We start from the raw sequence: 13,171 nt of genomic DNA, 5'->3' as shown, positions 1-13,171 counted from the left end.
TGATTTACATTTATATATCGAGACTTATATAATTATTTATTTATGAATTATAAATATATCTTCAGTATCACTTCTATATATTAAGACTTATAACTTTATATTCAGATTTGGTTCTATATATTCACAATTTACATTTATATATTCAAATTTATATCTGTATATTCAAAATTTACATTTATATATTCAGAATTATAAATCAAGTCAAGTTACCTTTATTTATATAGCGCTTTTAACAATACAGATTGTGTTAAAGCAACTGAACAATATTATTTAGGAAAACGTCAATAATGCAAAATAGTAAAAGGCAGTTCATCATTGAATTCAGTGATGTCATCATCCAGCTCAGTTCAGTTTAAATAGTATCTGTGCAATCATTTGCAATCAAGTCAATGATATCGCTGTAAATGAAGTGTCCCCAACTAAGCAAGCCAGAGGTGACAGCGGCAAGGAACCCAAAACTCCATCGGTGACAGAATGGAGAAAAAACCTTGGGAGAAACCAGGCTCAGTCGGGGGGCCAGTTCTCCTCTGGCCAGACGAAACCAGCAGTTCAAATCCAGGCTGCAGCAAAGTCAGATTGTGCAGAATAATCATCTGTTTCCTGTGGTCTTGTCCCGGTTGTCATCTGAGACAAGGTCTTTACAGGGGGTCTGTATCTGGGGCTCATCTAGTTATCCTGGTCTCCGCTGTCTTTCAGGGCTGTAGAGGTCCTTTCTAGGTGCTGATCCACCATCTGGTCTAGATACGTACTGGATCCGAGTGACTGCAGTGACCCTCTGATTTGGATACAGACTGGATCTGGCAACTACGGGGACCTCGGGATAAGAGAAAAAACAGACTAATATTAGCGTAGATGCCATTCTTCTAACAATGTAGCAAGTACACAGGGTGTTATGGGAAGTGTTCCCAGTTCCGGTTGATCTAATTAATGCAGACTAAAAATCCTTTAAGGGATTTGGATATTAGAAATATGTTAGTGTGTTATGTATAAGCCAGGTTAAAGAGATGGATCTTTAATCTAGATTTAAACTGCAAAAGTGTGTCTGCCTCCCAAACAATGTTAGGTAGGTTATTCCAGAGTTTTGGTGCTAAATAAGAAAAGGATCTGCCACCTGCAGTTGATTTTGATATTCTAGGTATTATCAAATTGCGTTTTGAGTTTTGAGAACACAGTGGACGTGGAGGAAGAGCTTCTTCAAATACTGAGGTGCTAAACCATTCAGGGCTTTATAAGTATTTACCAAGATTTTAAAATCTATACGATGTTTGATAGGGAGACAGTGCAGTGTTGACAGAACCGGGCTAATATGGTCATATTTCCTGGTTCTAGTAAGAACTCTAGCTGCTGCATTTTGGACTAGCTGGAGTTTGTTTATTAAGCGTGCAGAACAACCACCCAATAAAGCATTTCAATAATCTAACTTTGAGGTCATAAATGCATGAATTAACATTTCTGCATTTGACATTGAGAGCATAGGTCGTAATTTAGATATATTTTTGAGATGGAAAAATGCAGTTTTACAAATGCTAGAAACTTGGCTTTCTAAGGAAAGATTGCTTTCAAACAATCCCAAGACTTTCATTCTATGTATATTCAGACTTTCGTTCTATATATTCAGACTTTCATTCCATATATATTCAGACTTTCATTCTATATATATTCAGACTTTCATTCCATGTATATTCAGACTTTCATTCTATATATATTCAGACTTTCATTCTATATATATTCAGACCTTCATTTTATATATTCAGACATTAATTTTATATATTAAGACTTTCATTCCATATATATTCAGACTTTCATTCTATATATATTCAGACTTTCATTCTATATATATTCAGACTTTCGTTCTGTATATTCAGACTTTCATTCCATATATATTCAGACTTTCATTCTATATATATTTAGACTTTCATTCTATATATATTCAGACCTTCATTTTATATATTCAGACATTCATTTTATATATTCAGACTTTCATTCTATATATATTCAGACTTTCGTTCTGTATATTCAGACTTTCATTCCATATATATTCAGACTTTCATTCTACATATATTTAGACTTTCATTCTATATATATTCAGACCTTCATTTTATATATTCAGACATTCATTTTATATATTAAGACTTTCATTCTATATATATTCAGACTTTCATTCCATATATTCAGACATTCGTTTTATATATTAAGACTTTCATTCTATATATATATTCAGACTTTCATTCTATATATTCAGACTTAATATTATAAATATAATTTTTTCCTGAACTGCTTGCCATATTGGTATTTAATATATATATATATATATATATATATATATATATATATATATATATATATATATATATATATATATATATATATATTTCAAACTTCTAAGTACAGAAAATATATATAAATCAAAAACTATATATTCAGATTTACATTCTGATAATATATATATATATATATATATATATATATATATATATATATATATATATATATATATATATATATATATATATATATATATATATATATATATTCAGACTTCTAAGTACAGAAAAATCTAGATTCCGATTTTTATATAATTATTTCCTGATTGGCACTTCATAACACACACACACACACACACACACACACACACACACACACACATATATATATATATATATATATATATATATACTATAACTGGTATCAAACAAAAAAAAAATATGCGCTATATATGAATGATCATTCAAAGCATATTGTATGTTTTATAAGCAGTTAAATAAGCATGTACAGTATTTGACCGAGATTCCAGAATTGTCAGCAAACTGCATGTGTAGCGGGGTAAATGTTTATGGTGGTAAACCAATGGGATGCTACATTTTATTCTTTCCGACATTAAAGTACTTGAATATGACAAGCTCGTAATCACAACTTCATAATTGGGAAATAGGAATAAGAATTTTCAATAGCACATGAAGGCAGCAATAACCTCTCTGAAATGAGGGTGTTTGACCCACGGCACCTTGTAACATCCCCTCTACCAAATACTCCCAATATGTGTTTCTTGCCTAAACCTATTATTATAAAATGCTTAATCAAAGTTGACCTTTTCTGTCTTTTAACATTGTACAGTTGTGTTAATGAGTTGTTCATGATACATGAGACTGACAAAGACCTGTCACACTTCATTGTTTTGAAACAAAGGCTTAATCTGAATATGGCTCCTCAGTGAGAAAATTTAAATGTGGTCATTGTAATGTACAGCCAGAAGAATTTGTCCTTATTGAATCCAAGGAAGCCTTTTTCTGTGCTTAAAAAAAAAAAAAAAAAAATCCCGTTCTTGTATTTGTTTTACTGTGCACCTTGAATTAGTCTGTCAGATGCTTGAGGACTGTCAGTGGACAGACATATTCAAGGTTTTATTAAGAATATCTTGTATCAAATTAATTTTGCTGTGTTTCAGTGATGGTTGTCCTTCTGCAAGTTTCTCCCATTTTCAGACAACCAGAAGCTCAACCAGGGTGACCATTAGGTTCTTGGTCATCTCTCTTCTTCCCTGATTTCTCAGTTTGGTCCGGCGCCAGCACTAGAAACACTACTGGTTGTTCCAAACTTCTTCCATTTAAGAATTTATGGAGTTGCTGTGCTCTTGGGAACCTTCATTGCAGCAACAAATTTTGTAGCCTTACTATGCCATGATTTATGCAGCTCAAACACAGGTTGGTCTTTAGCCAGCAGGGTGGCATAGGCCGGTTCTCCAACCCAGAACCTGAACACATTGATACCTACTCTTCCCTATATATCTTTGACTGCCAGAGATGGTTTACAAAGATTGGCCATATTCCAGGAGATAAATGAGGTGTATCCTCACTTGACTCAACAATAACATTTTCACGACAGCCAGTATGGTCTGGAGGATAGGAAATACCTCTAGGTTCCTTGTGGCACAATCCACTATTACTAAGATGTGCTTATGCAAGATGTGGTGCCATCTTTTGACACACCGCACATGTCTCAGCCCACCACTGAGGCCCATGCCCATGAGGGATCGATCAGTGGGCATTAGTCCATCTGCTACCCCATGTGATGATGGCAGCCTGACCAATTTGGGTGTTCTCTTCAGCATCCATCACTCCCTATGTGCTCTCCAGATCAAGACATAAACTAAAACACTGTCTCACACTTGATGGCTGCTCTGTAAATTCTTCGTCATCAGTTAGGGGCCTAGGTGTGCTATAATGGGTGGTTGCCCTGCGTGCTTAATAAACAAACTCCAGCTAGTCCAAAATGCAGCAGCTAGAGTTCTTACTGGAACCAGGAAGTATGACCATATTAGCCCGGTTCTGTCAACTCTGCACTCTCTCCTTGTTGAACAACGAATACATTTTAAAATCCTGCTAAATACTTATAAAGCCCTGAATGGTTTAGCTCCTCAATAATTGACTGAGCTCTTATCTAATTATAGTCCTTCACGTCCGCTGCAATCTCAAATCTCTGGCCATTTGATAATACCTAGAATATCAAAGTCAACTGTTGGTGGCAGATCATTTTCCTATTTAGCCCCCAAACTCTGGAACAATCTACTTAACATTGACAGTTTAAATCTAGATTAAAGACCCATCTGTTTCACCTGGCATACACATAATACACTATCGCATTTCTTCCCCTTTTTTTTTTTAAACAAAAAGTTGTATCGTGAATGACATACAGCAGAGACCATGTCAACTAGATGAACCCCAGGGATAGATCCCCTGTGAAGACCTTATCACCTCGACGACCATCAGCACAAGACCACAGGAACCAGACAGGTCCTCTGCCGATCGGACTTGTGTTGCAGCTTTAAATTAAACCACACCATGTTGGTTTCTTCTGGGTTTCTTCTGGCCAATTATTATTATCTTATTATTGCCCTTTTGCATTATCGACACACTATTTTCCTGATTAATAGTGTAAAGCTGCTTTGACACAGTCTGTTTTGAATAAAGAGCTATATAAATAAATGTGATTTGACATTACTTGACTTGACTGAGATAGACATGTAGAAGATGATTCACTGTAACCATCTCTGCAAGCAGTCACTTTCTTGCCAACCAGGGCAGCTGGGCAGTACTAACAAGAGACTCCTGTTTCAAAGAGTAATTGTTTAACCATGTTGACTTGTAGCAAGTAATAGATCCACTGTGATCTCCCCCCAGTCAACAGCTGGAAAACTAGAACATTAAAATTTCACTGAAATATCCACCTTTGGGAGATTTTAGTACCTGATTCTCAGAGTGGATGAGCTTAAAATGTCTCTGGAGGGCTTGGTTTGTATCCATCTTACACTTGACAAAAGGGGCTACTGACAGGTGTTCTTGACCCTGACAGCTAAAGAGAAAATGGGCTTCAGAACCTTCAGTGGCCACTAATTCTACCAGGTCCTTTTCTTTCAGATTTTATGGGGTTCCAGCCACATTCTTATGAAAGACAAACAGTGGAGTAGGAGACTTTAGCCATCAATTGGGCAGTTATAGAATTGATCTCCATAACTGCAACAACTCCATTCATTCTCACTGATCAATCAGCAGTGTCACTTTTTACTAAACTAGGGCCTTGCTTGGCAAACTGTGAAACGTACCGGTTTTCCTCACTTATGACTTTTTCCACCTTCCACAACCTACATTTGGCTCTCCAGAAGACTCAGTACAGCTTGCCGGTGTTGTTGTAATCAAGACCAGCTTCAGTCTTAGGTACATTTGTTCAAGTTCAGATCTCAAGTACTACAATGATGTGGATACGTTTTTGGGTCTGTGCTAACTCGTGCATGCCTTCTCTGCACTACCGTGTCTCTGGACCAGAGTGCAGTGTGTGTGCTCTGTGGAGGTTCACGTGACACTGACACGAAACCAGACTTCATTTACCCCAAAGAAAAGCATATATACATAGTTCAGACTCTCTTCATGTCTCTTTCTTGACCCAGACTCAAGACCAAGTTCAGTCTTATCCAGTCTCAACTACTACATATTAAAGTGTTTGATCATATCTACACTGTACTTGATTCACATAAAAAGGATGATGACAAGTCAGTGTAGCTCTATAGGACGGATTGAAGATGACATATACAGTATGCAGTCACCTTTTCTGCACTAGCTGTCTATCAGTCAGACAGTTTGCAGTTTTGTAAATGAATGTCTTTAATGTCAAAATCTTTCATTTTATTCCGTCATTCTCAAAAAACAAAAGTCTACAAACTAAAAATGTAATATTATTTCAGCTCCATCTCAGTTTTAGAGTAAGTCATTTAAATTTTGAAAGGCATGTTGAAAGCAAATTTTAAGTATTTGGCAGAATTTTTATTCACTGATGATTGCAACCGATTGCAGCATAGATGCATGTTTGATTAATTCAGTCAATTGACTTGATTAACCAAGTCAATAAATTCTTATGATCTATTTATTTGTCACGCCTATGAAATGAGATATGATGGTCCAGCTATTTTTTAAGGATCTCTCCTCTACAACCCAGTACACAGTTTCAGACATTTCGCATGTTCAGTTATTATTTTAGTTTATTATATTGACTGAAAGTTGTTTTAACTTTTTCTTAACTTCAACCAAGTATTAAATGATATATATAGCTCCAAAAATTCACAATTCAACATTGAAAACAACTCCGCACAAGCATGCTTCACACATTTCACCAAAAAAAAAAAAAAAAAAAAAAAAAAAAAGTTAAAGTTGGTTTCAAACATTAAATTAAAAATTAGCTAGCCAAAGAGCATGAAATGTGTTATCTAATGTTAGACTGACCTCCCAAAGTTAGCTTTCTAAACTTGACACAAAAATAGTTTAAGTATGCCTGCTTGTGTACTTTTAAGAACTATGTTAATCTTGACAATAATCATGATTATGACAAAAAATTATTTCAACCTACCAGCTTCTTTGTGTCAAGTTTTCCAAGTGCATTTACTCTCAAAGGGACTTACATGCAAAGGATGCTACAATACAAGTGATTTATGTCAAAGAGACACCAGCAGATGAAATTAACAGTCCATTGCTCAGCTGAGGTTTTATTATCTTATCCACAAAGTGAAGAATGTTGTCTAAATCAGCTGTGTGATACAAACATCACACAGGAGACAATTTAATATACAGTATATTACATTAAAATAATAATAATAACAATTTGACATGCTTGAGGAACATTGCCATTTGTTATATGATGATAAAATTATATAACACTGCAAATACCATCTACCCCACTTTCCCCTATACTGCATAACTAGGAAGAGTACTATTCTGCATGTAGCCATGTTGTCACATCATGTTCCGCTCCTGTCAGCTAAGGCTACAGTGTTCACCCAAATGGATAGTGGAAGATTGGAAAAATATCACCTCATCTGATGAATCTCAAATTCTGCAGAGACATGCAGATGGTAGGGTCATAATTTGAGCAGCATGGATCCATGTGATCAGTGGTTCAAGCTATTGGTAGTTCTGTAAAGATGCGGATAGTCTCTGACCACAGATCACTTGATGCATATTGCACACACACACTTGTGAAAAGCACAAAGTCCCATCTGATGTTTTATTTATTTTTTTAATCTGATTCTCACCTTTGTTCAATGTACACAAACAAGGCTTTTTGTTATGCAAAATAAAACTCTATATGAAATCTTTTTTTTTCTTATCATACAGTATAAAGTGATTGTATCTCGTCACAAGACTCAGATTAAACTGCTCAATTTATATAGATTAATTTAATTACCTCTCTAAATTTTGGTTCCCTAGACTTTCAATGGAGGGACGAAAACCTTTCATTTGTGATTAACCAAAGTCTTATGGGTTTAGAATGACATAAGTGATACATTTTTAATTTTGGGGTGAAATATCCCTTTAGTTATAACTTTATTGTTCAATGCATGTCTGTGAGATTATTGTTATTTGTGGGAGGACAGAAATTCTAATCTGTACTGAGATTATGACTGAGGTTTGTGCCTTTATTTGAATAAATGTGTTCCATTGTGTCATTCGAATTCAGTTTTGTTAAGCCTCTCATGGCCAAGCCACTGCAGTGGTACAGGTTTGTTTCAGTGTGATTGGATTTCTGTGGATTAACAGAAGAAATTCCTGTTGCCGTCAGATAAAGCTGGTAGGGGAACACCAAACTCCTCATAGAAGGCAGGAACTGAGGTGTTGATGCCAGGCTTTGTGTAGGAAAGAACTTGTTGACAGGATTTCGCTCTGATTGCTAAAGCACCTTACCCCACTTACTTTAGAGTTTAAAAGAAGTGTCCGGATTATGTTCTGTTTAAGGCTGGCCACACACTAGACAATTTTAAGGCTGATTTTAAGCCCGATTTGCATCCCCGAACGATCGGAGGGTGTGGCCTGATTCACGGCTTGTCGCAAACGATTTTTTGACAAAAAAATCTCTATTGTGTGGTGTCATTATGATTATTTAACTGCTCCCAATCGAGGAGCAGGGTAACTTCTAATCTTCTAATCTGTAACTTGTTCCAAAGTAACCTTCCCAGCACTGTATATCATGCACAGGTGTTTGTTGGCATCAGTCTTATTCTGACTTTGTGTCTAACATCCTTGGCTCTCTTTCCTTAGAATGACACAGCACTTCCAAAACACTTTCAGTTTCTGTTTCCTAGAAAGGCAGCATGTTCATGTTCCATTTGTAACTCTTAATTTGAAAACTGTATTAATTTTCGCTTATTTAAAAAAAAAAAAAAAAAAGGCATTTAAATGTTCATCTTTGTTATTCAATTAAAAAAAGAAATTTAATTGTACTGTGTTTTATTACTATTGTTTGTAAAGCTGAAAGTGAAAATGAAAATTGAATGGCATATATATAGTCACCAAGGCATAAGCTTCCAGAGTGGACTGCAGACTGACTGAGAAACAGCAAGTCTCTTTTTCTCCTTAAAAATTTAAACAAATATGGGAAATCGGTCGTCTAAACCAACAATAAGCCCAGGTAAGATAAGACAGCATTTTGTATGTGTAATATTACAATATTTCATGATATGGTTTTAGACAATAGGAGATAAATCAGTTTGCTGCATTGTGAAACTTATTTTAAAATCATGTTGTATATAAATTGCATGTTTGTTTGTTTTTTTTAGAATTGGAAAAACCATGGAGGGAATCTGAATGGGGGTAGGTTCATTACATACGTTAATAGCCAAGCTATTTATGCGTATGTAGACAATAATGTTGGTTGTCTTATGTTCAATATTTAGTTAAATAGGAATTCAGATGAAATGGCAAATAAGAAGCTATATGAGCTTAATCTTGAAAATATTAGTTGGATCTTACCTTTTAGTAATTATTTTATGAAATGGGTGTGGCTATATGACTTTCATAGCAAAAAAATGAATATAAAATGTATTAAAACAAACCAAATGCATTATTTTATCAATAATAGACACCTTTTATGAAACATACATCAATTACATTTGTGTTATTTACAAACATTATGTACAAATATTATGTAAAGAATTTTGTATCTTGTGCTGTGGCACAGACAGAAGGAAGCGCTGAAAAAAAGTCTAGAAGAGTTCTCTGTGAGTCATCCAGATATAAAGCACATCAGGATCCTGGTAGCTGGACAAATCGGAGCAGGGAAGTCCAGTTTTATTAATTCTGTCAACAGTACCTTCCAAGGACGGATCACAAATGGAGCAGTAGTTAATGCAAATAGTGTCTCCAGCCACAGTTTCACAAACAGAGTAGGTATTATTTACTAATAATATTGCATTTACAGCACTTAAATGAAGAGAATCATCATCATCATCAGCAGCATCATTATCACCATCATCTTCTCTTCTTCTTCTTCTTCTAAGGAAATGCATCAAGTTTTAATTTTCACAATAACCTAAAAATCTTTAGATGAGCCATAACTACTGTATTTGTGCATTTTCAACCAGAAACTACAGTATTTCTGATTTTCTTTTGTTGTTGTTGTTGTTATTGTTTTGTAGATTACAACACACAGAGTCAGAGGTGCAGATGGTGATTTGCCTTTTGTCTTGACTGATACAATGGGTTTAAAAACTGAAGCAATGGAGGGGTCTCAGCCAGAAGATGTCATCAAAGCCATATATGGACATGTGAAAGAAAACTACAAAGTAATTAACCAAATTCACAAACAAATACATCTTCAAAAAATTTTGAAATACATATATTTTCACAGATTTTTTTCTCTATTTTAAATCTTAGTTCAACCCAGAGGAGCCAATCGATCACAAGAGTGAAGATTACATTAGGGACCCTTTACTGTCTGACCAGGCTTTCTGCATGGTTTATGTTGTGGACTCAAAAACAATCAATTTTACAGATGCCCGACTTATTGACAAACTGAGGATAATCCGCCACAGAATCAGAGATACAAGTGAGACTGGTCGATGAATTATGGTTATTGTTTTCATAGGAGATTAAGGAGTGTTGCTATGGAAGTTTTTTTTTTTTTTTTTTTTTTCATTAAAATTAAAATACAAATTCAAATACTTAAAAAGTTCAAATAATAAATCAAATCAAATCAAACCTGCCACAACTGAAGGCAGCTGCCAATCTGATGTGTGTGAAAGAACAAACAGTGCAACCAGGGTCTCCTTCTATAATTTTGGCACCTTATACAATATATAATTCCTTTGTTTTACCCCAAATGCAGCAAATATCCCCTGCTACCCAGTGGCAGTTCTAGAACACAGTAACTGAACGTGCAAGCCATTACGGGTTAAAGGAGAGGAATAAAATACAAGGTACGGTGGCAAATAGGTAAATAAAAGTACTGTCTGTTTACTCACGTGCATCAGCCAGAGTGTAAACGGTGTTGAGGCAGGCTCCACCCATGATACTTGATTGACACACCTCATTCTCATTTGGCATTTGATTTATAATTTGCAATGTCCGACTGAGCATTTTATTTGTAGGTTTGATTGGTTTGAGTATTTGATTTATAATTGAGCATTTATCATTTGTGATGTCAGTTTGATTTGAGCACTGAATTATAGATTTGATTATGACATGTTTATACTGGGTTGATGATGAAAATTAAATATCAAATACAAATTATATTTAATTATATTTTTATACAGTTCATGCTTCCCCGAATAAGGAAACTTTCATATCTTATATATTTATCAGATTAGATACATACAAAACTATGTTTAGGAAGATTCTCTATAAGGTATATTTGTTAATGATTTAATTAATGAATATTTTGAACTTAATGTTCAGCCTGTTCTCAAAGACAATTACTTTTTCCCCCCTAAAATAACATTTTTCTTAAGACAAATAGAAAAAACAGAACTATTTCATAGACCATTAACTTTTTCATTGTAGGGATTCCTCAAGTGATCGTCTTGACTAAAGTGGATGAAGCATGTCCACTGGTGAAAAATGACCTAAAGAAGGTATACACCAGCATAACGATCAAAAGGAAGGTAAATCATGCCATTTATTGTCCTATATGTGTTTCACTTTGTTGAAATACAATTTTTGAATATCGAGTTTGCCTGATATTTGTAGAATCATCCCTGTTTTTTTTTTTTTTTTTTTTTTTTTTGGTTTTACCTCTTCTATAGATACAAGTGTGCAGTGAGATGATTGGAGTGCCATTGAACTGCATCTTTCCAGTGAAGAACTACCAAGATGAAATCAAAATAAATAATGATGTTGATGTTCTCATTTTAACAGCATTTGAACAAATTGTAAAACTTGCTAATGACAGACTGAGAGAAGTTGCTTCCAACTGATATGAACTTTATGCATACTGCATAACAAAATTAACAAAATTCCCTGCTACTAATTTGCCATATGCACAAACAAGTTTAATAATAAGTTTGGTAGCTTCATTGCAGACTATTACAGTTTGTATATTTAGATGTTCTCAAAGACCACTTTTTTGTCAAAGTATTTATTTATTTATTTGTTTGAAATGTTGATTTGAAGTGTCAGTTTTTGCATAAATATTACGATAGTCAAACCTGAACAAAAAACAAGCATTTTGTTACACATTACATTAATATTCAATAAAAAAAAAAAAAAAAATGTAACAAGTGTAATGTAATAATGTAAAATGAACAGGAATGCTTTATCAGAGCTCAATCCATCTGGGTACGATCTGATTTCAACCTCTTATTTCAGACTTCTGACTCATTTTGGCTATATGTTTTTTTTGCCATACCAAATCATTTGAGTGTGTAAAATTGTGTGTGCGTGTGGGGGGGGGGGGGGGGGGGGTACTGTCTAGGCTTAATTATAGAGTGGAAAGAACATGGCTTCTACTGCCAGGCCATCTTGCAACATCTAGAAGCCTCCAGGCAAGTGGGCAAACAGCGGCTCAAATGGTGTGAAACTGCTGGAAGTGTAAGGACTTCTCTGCCACTGAAGACAAACTCTCTGTATGGGGTTGGTACATTGAGGTAAGGTCTAAAATTTTTTTACTCTCATGAATTTACAGAGATTGGCCATAAGCCAGGAGATAAAGGTGTTTCCTCACATAGCTCAATGACAATAACATCTCCATGGCAGCCAGTATGATCTGGTGGAGGGAAACTACCTCTAGGTACCTTATAGCAAATTTCACTACTACCAAGATGCTCATGGAAGATTTTGGTGCCATCTGTTGACACACCACACATGATTCAGCCCACCAATATAGGCCCATGCCTCTGAGGGATTGAGATCATTGGGCATGAGTTCATCTGTTACCCCATGTCATAATGGCAGCCTTACCAACTTGTATGTCCCCTTCAGCATCCATCACTCCTATGTGCCCTCCAGATTAAATCAGCTGTGTGCACACCAAGTGTGCAGAGTCTGAGCGGCTTCCACTATGTCTGCCAACATCTTAGGGTTGAACAAGCCAGTGACCCTGATGGTGCTGAGGTAGACAAATAAAAGATGATTCACTGCGACCTTCTCTGCCACGACATTGCCCTGCCACTTTCTCACACACCAGGACAGCAGTTCTGACAAGAGACTCCTGGCCAAGATCTTCTGTTTCAATGAGTAATCGTGGAACTAACCATGATGACAAGGAACAAGTAATAGATCTACTGTGGCTCACCAGTCAATAGCTGGAAAACTCAATTATGACAATAAAACATTAAATTCTCAATGAAATCTGCACCTTTAGGAGATTTGGCCACCCGATTATCAAAGTAAATGTGTCAAGGAGAGCAGGCTGGATT

The 13,171-nt window shown here is 35.3% G+C and overlaps 1 protein-coding gene across 1 annotated transcript; it reads left to right on the top strand.

Moving 5' to 3' along the window:
- Positions 1-8,836: 8,836 nt before the first annotated feature.
- On the top strand, positions 8,837-11,946 carry ifi44d (interferon-induced protein 44d). Its single transcript, XM_019110936.2, has 7 exons — positions 8,837-8,949; positions 9,098-9,131; positions 9,499-9,703; positions 9,956-10,102; positions 10,194-10,365; positions 11,319-11,419; positions 11,561-11,946. The coding sequence occupies exons 1-7, from the start codon at positions 8,913-8,915 to the stop codon at positions 11,729-11,731; spliced, it is 867 nt and encodes a 288-aa protein (XP_018966481.1). The 5' UTR covers positions 8,837-8,912; the 3' UTR covers positions 11,732-11,946.
- The last annotated feature ends 1,225 nt before the right edge of the window (positions 11,947-13,171 follow it).

This window comes from Cyprinus carpio, chromosome A10 (genome assembly GCF_018340385.1).
Source record: "Cyprinus carpio isolate SPL01 chromosome A10, ASM1834038v1, whole genome shotgun sequence".
NCBI lineage: Eukaryota > Metazoa > Chordata > Actinopteri > Cypriniformes > Cyprinidae > Cyprinus > Cyprinus carpio.
Note: the sequence above shows the minus strand (reverse complement) of the source record. Positions and strands in the feature narration are given on the sequence as shown.

Bases quoted from the DNA above. Each gene is read 5' to 3' on its own strand.
- ifi44d (XM_019110936.2), top strand. From the start codon at position 8,913: ATGGGAAATCGGTCGTCTAAACCAACAATAAGCCCAG. The intron at 9,704-9,955 runs GTAGGTATTATT...ATTGTTTTGTAG, and splicing joins GCCACAGTTTCACAAACAGA to ATTACAACACACAGAGTCAG. The intron at 10,103-10,193 runs GTAATTAACCAA...TTTAAATCTTAG, and splicing joins ATGTGAAAGAAAACTACAAA to TTCAACCCAGAGGAGCCAAT.